The 15402-nt window shown below is 52.9% G+C and overlaps 6 protein-coding genes across 6 annotated transcripts; all 6 read left to right on the forward strand.

Moving 5' to 3' along the window:
- Positions 1-215: 215 nt before the first annotated feature.
- On the forward strand, positions 216-4070 carry NCS57_01108200 (uncharacterized protein; the record flags this gene model as incomplete). The annotated part of the gene is made up of 3 exons (XM_053060804.1): positions 216-337; positions 365-3367; positions 3431-4070. 3 exons carry the CDS (start codon positions 216-218, stop codon positions 4068-4070), a joined length of 3765 nt encoding a protein of 1254 aa, XP_052909190.1.
- A 416-nt stretch (positions 4071-4486) lies between these two features.
- NCS57_01108300 (Chitinase) lies at positions 4487-5789 on the forward strand (the record flags this gene model as incomplete). Its single annotated transcript, XM_053060805.1, has 3 exons — positions 4487-4590; positions 4667-4981; positions 5033-5789. 3 exons carry the CDS (start codon positions 4487-4489, stop codon positions 5787-5789), a joined length of 1176 nt encoding a protein of 391 aa, XP_052909191.1.
- Positions 5790-6596: 807 nt separating this feature from the next.
- NCS57_01108400 (uncharacterized protein) lies at positions 6597-7835 on the forward strand (the record flags this gene model as incomplete). The annotated part of the gene is made up of 1 exon (XM_053060806.1): positions 6597-7835. One exon carries the CDS (start codon positions 6597-6599, stop codon positions 7833-7835), a length of 1239 nt encoding a protein of 412 aa, XP_052909192.1.
- Positions 7836-8634: 799 nt separating this feature from the next.
- Positions 8635-9735, forward strand: NCS57_01108500 (uncharacterized protein; the record flags this gene model as incomplete). The annotated part of the gene is made up of 2 exons (XM_053060807.1): positions 8635-8706; positions 8755-9735. 2 exons carry the CDS (start codon positions 8635-8637, stop codon positions 9733-9735), a joined length of 1053 nt encoding a protein of 350 aa, XP_052909193.1.
- Positions 9736-10832: 1097 nt separating this feature from the next.
- NCS57_01108600 (uncharacterized protein) lies at positions 10833-12354 on the forward strand (the record flags this gene model as incomplete). Its single annotated transcript, XM_053060808.1, has 6 exons — positions 10833-11037; positions 11086-11139; positions 11192-11265; positions 11314-11690; positions 11743-11838; positions 11886-12354. The coding sequence occupies 6 exons, from the start codon at positions 10833-10835 to the stop codon at positions 12352-12354; spliced, it is 1275 nt and encodes a 424-aa protein (XP_052909194.1).
- Positions 12355-13643: 1289 nt separating this feature from the next.
- NCS57_01108700 (MARVEL domain-containing protein) lies at positions 13644-14178 on the forward strand (the record flags this gene model as incomplete). Its single annotated transcript, XM_053060809.1, has 2 exons — positions 13644-13722; positions 13778-14178. 2 exons carry the CDS (start codon positions 13644-13646, stop codon positions 14176-14178), a joined length of 480 nt encoding a protein of 159 aa, XP_052909195.1.
- Between the last annotated feature and the right edge of the window lie 1224 nt (positions 14179-15402).

The raw sequence follows: 15402 nt of genomic DNA on the forward strand, positions 1-15402 counted from the left end.
CCCCACCTCCTTCAATGTGGCGATCTCCATCCATGGCCGTACCTAGTCACTACCTACTACTGTATCTCCCTACTTACCTAACTTGCCTACTACTCATATGGGTCTCAGACTGGTCTGCACACAAATCGAGGCCGTCAATTGTTGAGCCCTATCTTTTTCCATACATGCGCATGTCCGCTCCCGCAACCCTTGGCTCATGCGCATGAGTCTCGACCATGACAGCTGAAGGGATCACGGAGGCAATTCGAGAACGAGAAACGTTCAAGTACGTCATGCCCCCTGTCAGTTTCCAGCTGGGCCCCTTCGCCACGACCACAAGCATCCTGGCGGTGCTAGAGTTCGTCTAATTCTCCGTCCATGTTAGATACGACTCGGTCCTGATTGCCAACTCGGTTCGCAATGACATCGCAAACCCGATACCCTCGTCTGCACTGCATTCGTGCTCTGATCCATCCCTGACAGCCCTGGCTCAGGTCGCTGTCTTGAGATTAGGAGCCTCTCGTGCCCTCATTTCCTTGTTCGACTGCCAGCGTCAACACATCATCGCCGAGGCCACGCCTACGCTGAGCATATCCGCTAATGCCGAATCGCCAACCTATGACTCAGAGCGACTCTGGCTCTGTGGAACTTCCATCCCTAGGTCCTCTGGAGTATGCGAGCACGTTCTTACCTCTCAAAGGTCGGACTGGACACCCGAACCACCTTCCGCTGGAGGGCTCCCCGTCACCGTCATTCGCGACCTTTCTGAGCATGTTGTCTTCCGAGAAAAGAGCTTCTGCCAAAGCTGGCCCCGGAATCGGTTCTACTCGGGTGTACCAATTCAGTCCCCTCAAGGCATCAACATTGGCGTCTTTTGCATCTTCGATGCGAAGCCCCGCCCGGGCCTGGATGATGCGTCCATTCACCTCATGCAAGATGTCTCGAAAGCCATCCTGAACCATCTAGAACTGCGACGATCCGGCGAGGGCCGTCGCCCTGCAGAGCGCATGGTGCGCGGATTGGGGAGCTATGTCGAGGGAAAGGCCACAATGTCTGGCTGGCAGGGCAGTTTCAGCCACGCCTTTGACACGAATCCTGCCACCGAGGAGGGCTCCCTGAATTCTGGGCAGCAAGACTTGCAACGTCGACAAGATGAGCTTGAGCCCGGCTCCATCGTCGACACCACCGAGCCCGAAAAGATTAGACCGCTGGCAGAGCCCTTCATTCTTGCTAGTCCCACTGAAGCCGGGACATCCGCATCGTTTGGTCCATTGAGTGATCAATCAATACCGCTGGTAGACCAGCCCCGACACATACAGTTACGCCGAATTTTCTCAAAAGCTGCCAACATATTGAGGGAATCCATCGAGGTTGAGGGTGTACTCTTCTTGGACGCGAGCGTTGCATCTTTTGCTGGCCTCGTTGGCCGTAGAAGCCTACCACGCTACTCGAGTACCAAAAGGCGGCCATCCTCCTCATCTTCCTCCTCAAACTACAGCGAGTTCAATGCAAATCCCGTATCCTCGAGCAATTCGGATACAGCGCCAGCTACCTGTAGTGTCCTGGGGTTTTCGACTTCTATATCGTCCAGCATCGATGGCCAAGATCCAACCGCTCGCAATCAATCACTCCCTGAACGACATTTGCAACGATTGCTTCGCCGTTACCCAAAGGGAAAGATTTTCAACTTTGATCATCACGGGGTGTTGGCTTCGAGTAGCCGTTCCGGAGAAGAAGCTACGCCTTTTTCTGCTCAAGGTTCAACTGGGCACGAGAATGACCGGAGTGATCACGCAAAGCTCCCACGACGGCGTGAAGAGGTATTTTCGCGCAAGAATGAAGGTAAAGTCATTGCAAATCTCTTTCCAGGAGCCCGAAGCGTCGCTTTCGTGCCCCTCTGGGATTCAAACAAGCAGCGTTGGTGTTCGGGCTGCTTTGCCTACACCATGACGCCCACACGTATCTTTACCGTCCAGGGCGAACTCAGCTATCTATCGGCATTTGGCACAGTTATCATGGCCGATGTGGCAATGATGGACAGCTCGATTGTGACCTCGGCATCCACCAGTCTTCTCAGCTCACTCTCCCACGAGCTGCGATCTCCGCTCCACGGAATCGTCCTGTGTGCAGAGCTCCTCCGCGACACTTCGTTGGATGTGTTCCAAGGCGATGTGCTTCGGTCTGTTGAAGTTTGTGGCCGCACCTTACTTGACACGATCAATCATTTGCTTGATTGGTCAAAGATCAACAACTTCATCCAGAGCCCAAGAGAGCCACCGACACATCTGACCCGGCCTCCGAGAAGGGGCGTGCAATCTCCTCCCCAGAGGAATTCGATGTCGGATGGAATGATGTACATTGCTTCGGATCTGGACGTGGACATGTTGGTGGAAGAAATCGTCGAATGTGTCCACGCCGGACACACCTACCAAGAGCAATCCCTGTTTCGTTTCCGTAATCAAGGGTCACCGGAAAGCAGTGATGCCCATCCGCATACTAGACTCGATGGCATAGATGCTGCAGAGAACCCGGGTGCGTTTGGGAGTACAAACAACAGATCGCAACTGAGCTCTGAAAGAGTCGTGGTGATTCTGGACATTGACCCTACAGTGGAATGGACGTTCCGATCTCAACCGGGTGCGCTTCGAAGGATCATAATGAATCTCTGCGGAAACTCGCTCAAGTACACGAATCGTGGCTTCGTCAAGGTAGCGGCCTACCAAGAACCGCCTACTCAGCGCGGGTCGAGAGACCGAGTTGTTCACATCGACATTATCGACACTGGACCTGGAATTGGACTGGATTATCTCAACCATAGTCTGTTTAAACCATTTACACAAGAGGACACGCACTCTGCGGGAGCCGGTCTTGGTCTTAGCCTTGTGAGGAAGTTTGTCAGAGCACTTGGTGGTTCGATTCATGTCCAGAGTCAGGTGGGTAAGGGGACGAGAGCGACCGTGAAACTTCCACTTCAAGTTTCTAGTCTCGAGGCAACTGAGACAGTAGCCGAACGGGACGAGTTCAGGGCACAAGTGATTGAGCTGTCTCGTCTGCGCGTCGCGGTGTTGGGATTCTCGCCTTCCCACAGTGGTTTGGACCCCGCTCAGTGGAATTTAAAGGAGTTTGACGAACAGAAGTCTCTGGAGAAGATATGCCAAGACTGGTTGCGCATGCAGGTTGTCGCCATGGATGAGAGGTCAGAGTTCCTCCCAGATCTGATCCTTTGCGACGAGAATCACGTCGGACTCCTCACGAAACAGCCACGCAACGAATCCTCGTCTCCCGTCATTGTCGTATGCCACAGCGTGGCAGCAGCTCGCAAGAAGGAAAAATCGCACAAGTCACTGCAAAAACTCAACGGGGGCTTGTTCAGCTTCATCTCTCGCCCGTAAGTTAACCCCCCGCACCATGATTCGATGATTGGCAGTTACTGATAGTCCATGATGCTCAGTATTGGCCCCAGAAAGTTGGCCAAGGCCCTGGTACTTAGTTTCAGGCGATGGGTGAAGTTGCAGGCATCGGCTGCTGAGGTTTCGAGCATCTCGACGATACTTGACCAGCTCCCTCCGCCGCCAGAAGTCGATGAGACTCCCTACGAACCCAGTGACCGGAGCAGCGATGCCAAACGACCGCGTCTCGAAGTTACGGAATCCAATGACGAAGCCAGTACCCCCAAGCCGCCGGCTCAAGAGAAAACCCAGGATGCACACCAGCCCCGGTTCCTTCTCGTAGAGGACAACGCCATCAATATGAGGATCCTCCAAGCATTCATGAAGAAGCTTGGCCACGTATACGACGCAGCAACAGATGGGAGACAAGCCGTTGATTCCTACAGAGACGGAGGTGGACGCTATCGGTGCATTCTGATGGACATATCCATGCCAGTGATGGATGGATTCGAGGCGACTCGCCTGATTCGGGGGTTCGAAAAGGAGAAGCACCTTCCACGGTGCCACATATTTGCCATATCTGGGTTGGCCTCGAAAGAAGCGCAAGAAGATGCGTTCGCGACTGGGTTGGACCTGTTCCTCTCAAAACCGGTGCAACTTAAGGAGCTGAGCCGGATTCTGAAGAGTCATGGCATTGTGTAACGGACATGTTAACGAAGCGAAGCAACAAAATATCCTGTAAACAGTACACCTACATTAACTACATTGTGGATAAATAACACAACCACATGAAGGCCGAGTCGCGTATTAGCCGGCTGCCATGCATGAACTTGTCCCTGTCTGACTGAGTGAAAGTGAAGTCTGGGCGCTCTAAAGTATCCATGGAGGGTACCAACAGGGGTTAATCAAGATGAATACTAACGAGAATAGACACTATTCTGACGAGTTGGAAGCACTGCATGAGCTGCGACGGTCTGCGACCAGCCGTTCGTTCCACGTACGGTGCGTGATCAGCTGCAGTGGCCAACGCCTGCGAGTGGGTGGGTCTTCACCTGCAACCACCCAACCTCCCTTCCGCCAATATCAACACTGTTCTTGTCATAATTGAGACCGACAAGATGCATTTCGTGAGCATCTTTTGCGCATGGCTCATGGCGCTTTCAGCAGTGGCGACCGCTGATTCTAGCAAAGAGCCTTTTCGCTGCATCATGTACTTGACTGGGTGAGTTCTGTTGCCTCACGAGAGGTGGAGGGATGCCATGAAGTTGAGTTTGGACAATACACTGACTATATCTCAGCCAGCACCATGTTGTTCCCCGAAAAGAAGACACCAGAGATGTATCTCACGTCATTCTTGCCTTTATGCGCTCCGAAGTCTTCAATGTTGACGAGACTCCCGATGAATTTCCTCTGTTTACCACGGTCAACGAGGTCCGTTCTAGCTTCTCACGCGACACCAAAGTCATGGTGGCGATTGGAGGATGGGGCGACACCAAGGGCTTCGAGGAAGGTGCAAAAAGTGAGACGTCGAGGAAGCGATGGGCTCGTCAGGTTGTTGCCATGGTTGATGCGACCGGGGCAGATGGCGTCGACATTGACTGGGAGTACCCAGGGTATGCTCTCTCTATTGATACGGACCAAAGACTTACTGACGTGAAAACTAGAGGAAACCGTGATGACTACAAGTTGATACCGAACTCGAAGCGCGAATGGGAGATTGAGGCCTTTGTCTCGCTTCTCCAGCATCTTCGCGCTGCCCTTGGGCCGGACAAGCTTTTGTCTGCTGCAGTGCCTGGCAAAGAAGTCGACTTGATGGCATTCACACCTGACACGGTCCCTAGAATCATGAAAGAGGTCGATTTTCTCAGCGTCATGACGTACGATCTGATGAACCGTCGCGACAACATCACCAAGCACCACAGCGGTGTTGCAGACTCACGAGACGCCATCCAGCGCTACATTGACCGCGGTGCTTCGCCAAAGAGGCTCAATCTTGGGTTTGGGTACTATGTCAAGTGGTTCTTGACGGAACAATGCGATCCCTCAAACCCGATAGGCTGTCCTACTCAACTGCTCGAGGACCCGAAGACTGGGGCGGATCTGGGCAAGACGGGCGCCTTTAGCTGGCACGATGATATTCCCGGCGATGTGGCTGAATCATTTGCCCATGCGCGAGATGGAGGAAGCTATGACGATGATGGGAGCTATTACTACTGGGATCCTCGAGAGCTCCGATGGTGGTCGTTCGATTCTGAGGCGAGTATCCAGAGGAAGATGGACGATGTTGTCCCGCAGGTCAACGTGGGCGGGGTGTTTGCTTGGGGCCTCGGAGAAGATGCACCGAAATTTGAGCACTTCAAGACGACGACTGAAGCAGTTCGTAAGATACGAGCAGCCGATGGAGCTAAGGACGAGCTATAACACCAAGAGGCCGCTTCCACGTGCTCACCAAAATGCATAAGCAGGCTATGAGATGACTGCCAAGCCTTGTCGACTCGGCCGTCCCGGATAGAGATATTCATCCGCGAATTAAAGACTTGTCTCGGGGATATTGGTGTTTACCTTAACCGGGATATGCATAGCTCTAAGCTAGGGTCCTCCAATTGAGCTCCTGCATGACGAATCATAAGCTTTAAACTAAACACGCATCGACCACGGCTGATCCTCTGAGTGCGACACTGCAGAGTATCTCCCCCGCTCTTGTCCTCCAACGATACCAGCCTCCTCCCCACACGTGCCCGTTGAGATACCGTTCCTCGTGGCCAGGGGAGCTTGTGTGCCCACCGCGAGCTCCCGAAACCATGTGTTCTTGCTGCAGACGTTGACCTGTGAAAGCCTGCGATCGGCGTCATGATCCCTTCGCCTGGGTTGGGGCTATTCCAATCCTAAACACCGAGGTCTCGGCGAAGGACCACCAGCTGGAGCTCCCGCGGCGCCATGTCTGGTGAGGAATCGACCCGTCCCTGCGAGACGGGACCCTCGCTGCGACGTCATCTGGGTGAACTTCCTGAATAGGCTTATCCGTCGCGGATCACTGTTCCCAGGCCGTGGTTGAACGTCCATAAAACCTGGAGGGTGCCCAGGCTGTATCGATGTCTCTGGTGTTTTGGTCAGCCTCAGTCTCAATTGCGGCCTCAATTCCTCGCTCCTCACCAGACCGACCTAGTGCTTTGGTTCCCTTCTGCCGTTTGTCTCTTGTGTCTATCAATTGACTCGTTCTCGTCCAAGATGCGCTTCTCGACTTCCCTCCTCGCCGGTCTTGCGGTTGTGAGCCCTGCTGCGGCCGCGCCCAAGCCCAACTATGGCGAATACAAGCCCATCAAGCAGATCGAGCTTGGCCCACGACCCTACTTCCTCGCCAACAACATGGACGAAGGTCCTCTCAAGAAGAAGCTCCAGTCGTGCTCTGAGAAGCGTCAGAAGCCCTCGGAGTGGTCCATTGCTCACCGTGGTGGTGGTACCCTCATGATCCCTGAGCACTCTCTCGAGTCCAACCTTGCCGGTGCCCGTATGGGTGCTGGTATCCTCGAGTGCGATGTGGCCTTCACCAAGGACCGCCAGCTCGTGTGCCGACACTCTCAGTGCGACCTCCACTACACGACCAACATCGTCACTATCCCCGAGCTCAACAAGAAGTGCACGCAGCCCTTCACGGCGGCCAAGGATGGCAAGCCGGCTTCGGCCAAGTGCTGCACCAGCGATATCACTCTCAAGGAGTTCAAGACGCTGTGCGCAAAGATGGAGGGCTTCAACGCCAGCGCCACCAACGCCGTCGATTTCCTTGATGGCACGCCCAACTGGCGCACCGACCTGTACGCCACGTGCGGCACCGTCATGAGCCTCAAGGAGCACATTGAGCTCACAAAGTCGCTCGGCCTCAAGCACACCCCGGAGCTTAAGACACCCGAGGTTAAGATGCCGTTCCAAGGCGACTACACGCAGGAGAAGTACGCGCAGCAGCTGATTGATGAGTACAAGGAGGCTGGCGTCAAGCCCAAGAACGTCTTCCTGCAGAGCTTCCTGTACGACGATATGCTGTACTGGCTCAAGGCCGAGCCCAAGTTTGCCCGCCAGGCCATGTACCTCGACGAGACGGGCGACACCCCCGAGACCTTCAAGACTGCCATCGCCAATCTTACTCGTTATGCTGCTGATGGTGTGAAATACATTGCGCCTCCTCTGCCATACCTCGTCGCTCCCAAGAACGGCGAGATTGTCCCCAGCGAGTATGCTATCCAGGCCAAGAAGCTCGGTCTCGACATTGTCACCTGGAGTCTGGAGCGATCCGGTCCCCTCAAGAACGGTGCGAACGGCAACTACTACTATGCCACCATTGCTTCAATCGTCGACAACGACGGCGACGTGTTCAAGCTGCTGGATGTGTTCCGACAGATTGGAGTCGTTGGCGTCTTTTCCGACTGGAGCGCTACTGTGACTTATTACGCCAACTGCTTTGGCCTCAAGTAGAGGAATGATGAGATGATAATGATTAGAAGATAGATTTGAAGAATTGAAGATGTCTCTTCTTGCACCACTTTTTGCTGCGTGTGCGTTGTCGTTCGAGGTGTTGATTAGAGTTAAACGTCTTTGTTCTAGAAGACGCCTCATAACGGTGGCTCATTAAACTTGCATCTCAGAACGACGTCAAGAAAGGGGCATCAGACAACTTAAAAGGTTCTGGAAATATTATTTCTTTAATAAGCTCTCAGTACTTTCCTCTTTGACATGACCTCGTGGAGAGAATTGCCCTTCTCGACGATCACCTCAAACAAGCAATTCCCCACGACGACTCGCCCTTTCGAGGCAAGTTTCGCCGGTGGAAACAACCAATAGAAGACGGCGCTATAGAGTAGCTCGGTTTGAACCCCAGCGTGGGCAAGGATGTGAGGTCATGGTTCCTCCACCATCCTTCAGCTCTCGTTGTCCGAATGGTTGGATCCCCCAGCTTTTTTTCCTTGCTCGCGCGAGACTCTGGGGAATGAGAGGCGAGAGGAGTATGGAGTCGGGAGACCTGAGGGAGGAATAACATGTTGTGACATTGCTCGAGTCAGTAATCCCCGCCCCCGGATTCTGCCCCATGGAGTACCCCGGATTCAACGGGTGCAGTAACTTGATAGCGTGAGGGTTGAGTAAGGGAGGTTTTTGCCTCGACTAGAAACCCTTTAAACCTTCTTTGTCCCCACATGCCTCCCGTCCAGAGTAACCTTCGTCTTACTTGGTCACCATCTCTTCCTGTCCTTGACGTTTGAGCGATCGGCAGGAAACGATGTCTGTGACAAGCGCCGGCGACGGCAAGGTGACGGGGTTGACGTATAGCTCCGAGTCCGTCATGGTCATTGTACGTCTTCTCGAAAACGCAGTGTTGCGGTGATTAACCTGTTGATAGGCCTGCTCGGCTTTGGCTTTGTACAACGGCCTCGAACTCATCGCACTCATCTTCACAACGTTCAAGCACCGCCGAGGACTCTACTTCTGGAGTCTTCTACTCGCGGCGTTTGGCGTCGTGCCCTACACCCTCGGCTGGCTGATTGACTACTTTGATCTCGTCGTCAGGTATGTCGGCATGGCCATCTGCAGCGTCGGCTGGGTGCTCCTCATCAGCGGACAGTCTGTCGTGTTATACTCGCGACTCCATCTAGTTCTCAGAAACATTCATATCCAGCGCGCAGTGTTTTGGATGATTGTTTTTAATGGAGTTACGTGGCATACGACTATGACTGTGTTGCTATTTGTTACGAGGTCTTCGTCAAGCATGAATGGCAGTCAGACTACGCCTCTGTACAAGATGATGGAGAAGGTCCAGATGACTTTTTTCTGCGTCCAAGAGTTCATCATCTCGGGGTTGTATATCTGGAAAACGGTCGACATCCTCAAGACGTCGTTTGGAAGCAAGCGCAAGTTCATGTGGCACCTCTTCATCATCAACCTCGTCATCGTGGCCATGGACATTGCTCTCTTGGTCATCATGTACAAGAATCACTACACGCTGGAGCAAGGGATAAAAGTGGTCGTCTACTCGATCAAGCTCAAGCTCGAGTTTGCAGTTCTGGGCAAGTTGGTCGAATTTGTGCAGAACCGCGGCGGCTCGAATCCCTCAGGTCCAGAATCACATCACCATACGGGCGGGTTCGTCGAGTTATCAGGAAGCAGGCCAAAAGTTGGAAAGGTACGCTCCAGGAGCAATCCCGAGCCGGAGACTGTGTATCTTGAAGAATTGCCGTCATCGCGGAGGGGAAACGAGCAGATTACTGTGACGACAAAGATTGAGATAGAGCATGAGAGGAGCGGGATGGAGACGGGGGATGATGAGAGTACGGATCAGCTGTATGATGCTGCGATTAAGCAAATATCCAAGGGAGGGAGCTGAACTTGTAGTAATATAATTTCTTGAGAATATTAACTCTTCATGCCGTCCCTGCTCTTGGGCCTTGTCATGTGGAAGGACTTGCGTATCGACCCATGGACCTGACTATTTGAAGCTATAATGGCTATTTTGTCCTATGTTCTTGGGCAAAGATTTCAGCCGGTAATGTCCACTCATATAAAATACTGTAGCTGAAACGAAACCATGCGCTGTCTTGTTAACCGTGCGCGCCGTATGCAAAGTCCGAGTCATGGATCTGGTGGAGATGTTGGCTGTCCTGACCCGACCCCTGCAGATGCGTTTGTTGATTGTGGATTGCCGTCATATTGTTTGAGAAGGGGGTGAAAGATGAACAAAACTAACGATGGAGGTCTCTAGGAGTGTAGTTGAAGTTGCGAAGGTATCACCAACTGAGCCCGCCATATCGATCCTTCGAAAGACAATCAGATCTTAAACTCAAAGACGCATCTGACATCTGACGATAAAACCACCATTTTCTCCACTCCCCGCAATCGGAAAGCCCCCGAAAGGACGCCATCCCACATGGGAACAACATCCCGGCCGCTGATCCCTATCACCATCACATCAGTGGAGACCTTCCTCTCGGGCATCTCCTTGCGGACTCCGTCTCACGACTGCATCCTGCAGCGTGTCCCAGGGCAGTGGATGGTCCGTACCTTGTGCGGATGGATAAGGCTGATGCTGGATTGTGGAAACAAAAGTGGTCTTGGAGGATTGAAGGATTGTTTCGTGGGTTCAAAGGGGAGATGGTTTAAGAGCAGGAGCCCCCAGGTTGTTGGGTCTTGTTCACGGTTGGTTCTCTTCTCGTGATGCTTCTTTTGCTTGCTTTTAGAGAAAGCGTTCATTGGGTTGATTGTCCTTTCCTCTTTTCGGTTCGAGTTTGCGGTGTTGAATCACTCACCTGGTGTGAGATTGTGTTTCATCAAAGCCGATTTGCGAAGCGTTCTTGAATCCGACGACGTTGGCATTAATACGAAACGAGAAGCAATACAGGCAACTGCGAAAAAGAAACGAGCTTCATCGATCACCCAGCCTGCATAAGACACCTCTGGCAACTGGGTGCGGCAGAAGAAACCACCATGCCAGAGTTCCCAGTTGTCCACGGCGTCACAGTGGCAGTCGCATCGCCGGATGATTACGATGTCGATTTTGAGCACCCGAAACGGCGGCATGAGATCGAGTCGTATGTGGTATCGGGTCTCGGCATGGCGATAGCGGCTCTTTTCTTCTTGCAGTTCATGTACGTCAAGTTGGGGCTTCTTCGGAAAACGGATGGAGAGACAGGTATGTGCCCCTTGGTTGCTTTCTGGGATATGTGCTGAGTATGGATAGCATGCCTTATGCTCGCGTGGTTATCCTCCATCGCGGTTCAAGCCGTGGCTCTTCGTAAGTGTCAGCTCGACATCGTGTTAGTGTCTATGATGTTTACTCCAAGCAGGATCGTATTATTTGGGGCTGATGGGAGTGCACGCATGGGAACTCTCGCTGGATGACTACATCTTTGGGAGCAAGGTGAGTTGCGCCACTTGACCACCGTGAATGGATCGCTGATAATCTCAGTTCATGGTCATCTCGCCCATTCTCTATGCAATCTGCACTGGCGCTTCCAAGATGTCGCTGATCCTCTTCTACCGCAAGCTCTCACCACAACGTTGGTGGAAGTGGAGCGTGTACTTCGTCCTCTTCCTTGTGGCCGGGTACAACATCTCCATCTTCTTCGCCATCATCTTTGGCTGTCAACCATTCAACAAGCATTGGGATGTGAGGGTGACTGAGGGGAGCTGCGTGAACCGACCGGCTATCTACATCTGCACTGCAGTGCTTGGCATCGCGTCGGATCTCTTGCTGTTGGTGATGCCGATGCCAATGATCATGCGCTTGCAGATGCCGCCGAGGCAAAAGGCTGGACTGGTCCTGCTGTTTGGGATTGGATCTGCGTGAGTAGTTGAAGGGATATTTTGGGTTGAAGGATCATTAACCGAAATACAGCACACTTGTGACGTCGGTCGTTCGGTTGATACTCTTGATGCCGATTCTCACCACCACAGACACGACCTGGGTTATTTCCAGTGCCGTGGTCTGGATGTAAGTCCGTCACATCCTCAGAAAGACCGTGGCTAACAGGGCCGCAGATATGTTGAAGCCAACCTTCTTGTGATATGTGCCTCATTAACAACGCTCCGACGGTTCTTCATTCACGCAGCTCCCAAGCTCATTGGCGAACGAGGGTCGTCGGCTGGATATGCAGTAAGCGGCAGCAAAGGAACGCGAGGGCACCCGTTCCGGACGATCGGAAGCGTCGCAAACAAAGGAAAAGTCGACAAATACGGAATGGACATTGAAGAAGCCGGCTTCGACTTGAAGACGATTGGACAGGCCGAACCAACAGAGACCGAGGTCAAGGCCTATGAAACAGGTGCTCAGCCGCAAAAGATGATCAAGCACCTTCGACGACAAGAGTCCATCAACAAATTTGGAGACGCTGCATCTGAAACGCGGCTCTGGGATCCACGCAAGGACAGTGATGAGGGTGACCGGGCGATTGTTCAGACGACGACTGTGACGGTCGTGTATGAGGAGCGGGGTAAAAGAGGCCTCTGAGGCATTGACGGGATGATTAGGGCGTTTGGATAGATGGGATACACGAGTAACTGATTGCTTTCTAGTGATTATTTTTGAAGCCTGGCGACAGGGTTAATTTGATATCCTTTGGGCTTGTGTTCGTTGGTTCGGAGGCCTTCGACGCCGTTCGCGTGAAACGTTGGGTCCAGTGGTTGCTAACCAGCAAAGCAGAGAAGCGCCAAGGGATCCATTGGATGGATCTTAGGCCGCAAGACCTGAGGCCGACCGTGAAACGCGTTTCCACTGCCGTCGTCACATTCCGAAAGAACCACTGGAGCCAAGGCCACAAAAACCAGGATGAACCCTTCGACGCTAAAAATGGGTTGGCTACCGTACGGCTTTCAGCTGCCGAGCCAAGGCTGTGTTCGCGTTTTTCAGTTTCACGGCAAACGCGCAAGCTTCAATTGGGGAATCGGAGGCGACGGAACCAAAAGAGTCGTCGCGTCGGGCGGCTCGTCGTCGTCAGGAGATGATGATTGTTTTGATGGCTGAGGAATGCTGAGACCTCGTGTTCGGGTTCAAGCTTCTTGGTATCATAAGATTTTTTGAGCCCCAAAGTTCTTCAGAGGGGAGTTCTAGCGCTCTTTAGCACTGAAAGCTGCCCCCGGAGAGTTTCCTGCCGAGTCAAACTGAGCCACGCCCAAGCCACGCAGCATGACCTCATCTGCCAAGGCTTCACTGGAGCACACCAAAAACGTCAGAAGATGGGCAAATCTCGAGCACAACACGTCATTCGCGCGACGCCACGCTCTGCCATTCTTGCCCATCACCACCCAATCTGCCATGACAAGAAGCTCTCGAACCGGGAATCCAGCCATTCAGCGTCGTCGTCATCGGAGGGATCCTCGCTCCACCTGCTGTTCTTTCACACCCACTCGCTGCTCGTGTGAATGCATTTGGTTGGTCGACGACGCTCTTGGAAGGGTTCAAGCCGGACTTGATGACTGCCGACCAAGAGCGAATGCGCTATTCCGTGGGCTTGTCCTGACGTATCGACTTTTCTTGTCCGGTAGGGCTGGGCTGGCCTCGTTTCCTTGAATGGGCTGGGCCACCTGACAGAGTTCCGTCATTGCTACAGTGAAGTCACTGCCATCATGCCGAAGCTGCCGTCTTCTTAAAGTGCTACCTTCGCTCCTCATTGTTGCTAATCATCTAGATTTCTCTTTCCTCAACCCCGACCTGAATCTTGCAGTGCTCGCCTCCGGAGCTCCAATCTCACTCTAGACAAGCTTAATTCCTACACCTAAAGCCCGACAAAAACCGTCGCCATGTCTATGGGAATCATCACCATTATCCACGCCGTCCTGGCGATTTTCCTCATCATTGAGCTTGGTCTGACGGCATATGGTAAGTCCGCATTGTGGGCTCCCTCACCACCATCACCACGCTAACTCTTGCCCAGTTGTCGACATCAGCAACCCTCGTGGCTGGGGCGATACCCCTTCGTCGTTTGCCTTTATGCTCTTCAACTCGGTCTGGTCCATCATCATCCTGTTCTACCTGGCTCTGACGCCCCTCTTCGCCTCCCGCCTCTACCACAGCGTCGCCGCCCTTGGCCTGCTCGCCATCACCACCATCTTCTGGTTTGCCGGCTCCATCGCCATGGCTGCCAAGATTGGCGTCCCCGACTGCCACGGCTGGACCCCCTGCCAGTCCGCCCAGGCTGCCGTCGCCTTTGGCTTCTTCATCTGGGCCATCTTTACTGGCTTGACTGTCATGGAGGGCTTGGCTTACATGCGATCCCGGGGTCATGCGGCCCATGCGGACACCACCAAGCCCGCCATGAACCATTACGGTGCTTAAGCGATGTGTGAGAAGAAGCAATTTGGTGTCACAGAATGACGGTGGTAATGGTTTCCTACGCCTACTCGTCTCTTGTATGATTTTTGAACGTTATGCGAAACGGCCGGAAGATACCCTTCAGGACTGACGAACGCGTTGGAACGCGTCAACATTTATTTGGGTGTTTCTTGTGTATTGCGCAATGGTAGATTGCCGTCAGTCTGTTAATAAAAGATGAATCACTTTTCTCAATTGTTATCTCTTGTGTGAATGGGCTGCTGTCTCACAAGTGAATGGGTGTAAGCCAGTGGCATTGGTGGCTTGGTCTTTGCATTGATTCACACAATGCGTGTGACGTCGCCATGGATAAGCGTAGTGTTTCGTTGACGTTTCTGAATTAATTACCGAGGTCACTCACTACCTGGCCAAGACATGTCTTTGACTATTTTACCAAGTGCGTGTTGGCTGAACTGATAATCAGCAACTTGTGCTTGTTCTTGTTGCGATGATGTAATTTGGGGCCATGCGCCAGATGATCACCCACCCACTTCGTGGTTAACGGCGTGGCCCGGACACTTCCATCTCGATTGTCAATATCGCAAAGCTCCGTCTCAGGAATCTAGAACAATCACTTTTGGCTGTCAAAGAAAAGGCATAGGAAATTATTACTATCAGTATCAGCACTTCGATAGGTTCAATGCTGCGCCGCTCATCACATGCACCAAGTCAGACTTGGACCCCTACCGCGCCGCGCGGTGGCTGATTCACATTGGAGGAGATCAATGCCGCACATTATCCCGAAGTTGACTCTCCTCCTTAATGATCTTCGAGATGGTTATTCCGTGTCTCAATTATTGAACCTTCGTTCTGGCCCGCGGTCTGATGGGAGACTTGTGTCTAGCGAGTGCAAGCGTCCTGATAAGCACCGTTCGGTCCCCGCGGGCTAGACCCTGGAGGCCCCCAGACATGGGGGGCTCTTAGTGATTTGTGTCGCTCATGACAAACCGCAACGGGTGAGCATCTCGCTCCACTTGACATTCTCCCCGTTATCTGTTGATCGCTCACTTCCCCAAGATTCGAAAAAGAAAGGCGGGCCACCCACTCAGGGGGCTCACGCTCTCCGGTTCGGCACGATGCTACCATCCCGTCGCGTTAGCCCAATTTGAGAATTACCTTTTGGTGATACTGTTCGCTGCTCTTTATATGAGCCCGTCTCATTCAAGGGTAATCGTAGTAGTGCTGTCA

The sequence above is a fragment of the Fusarium keratoplasticum genome, chromosome 9, assembly GCF_025433545.1.
Source record: "Fusarium keratoplasticum isolate Fu6.1 chromosome 9, whole genome shotgun sequence".
Taxonomy (NCBI): domain Eukaryota; kingdom Fungi; phylum Ascomycota; class Sordariomycetes; order Hypocreales; family Nectriaceae; genus Fusarium; species Fusarium keratoplasticum.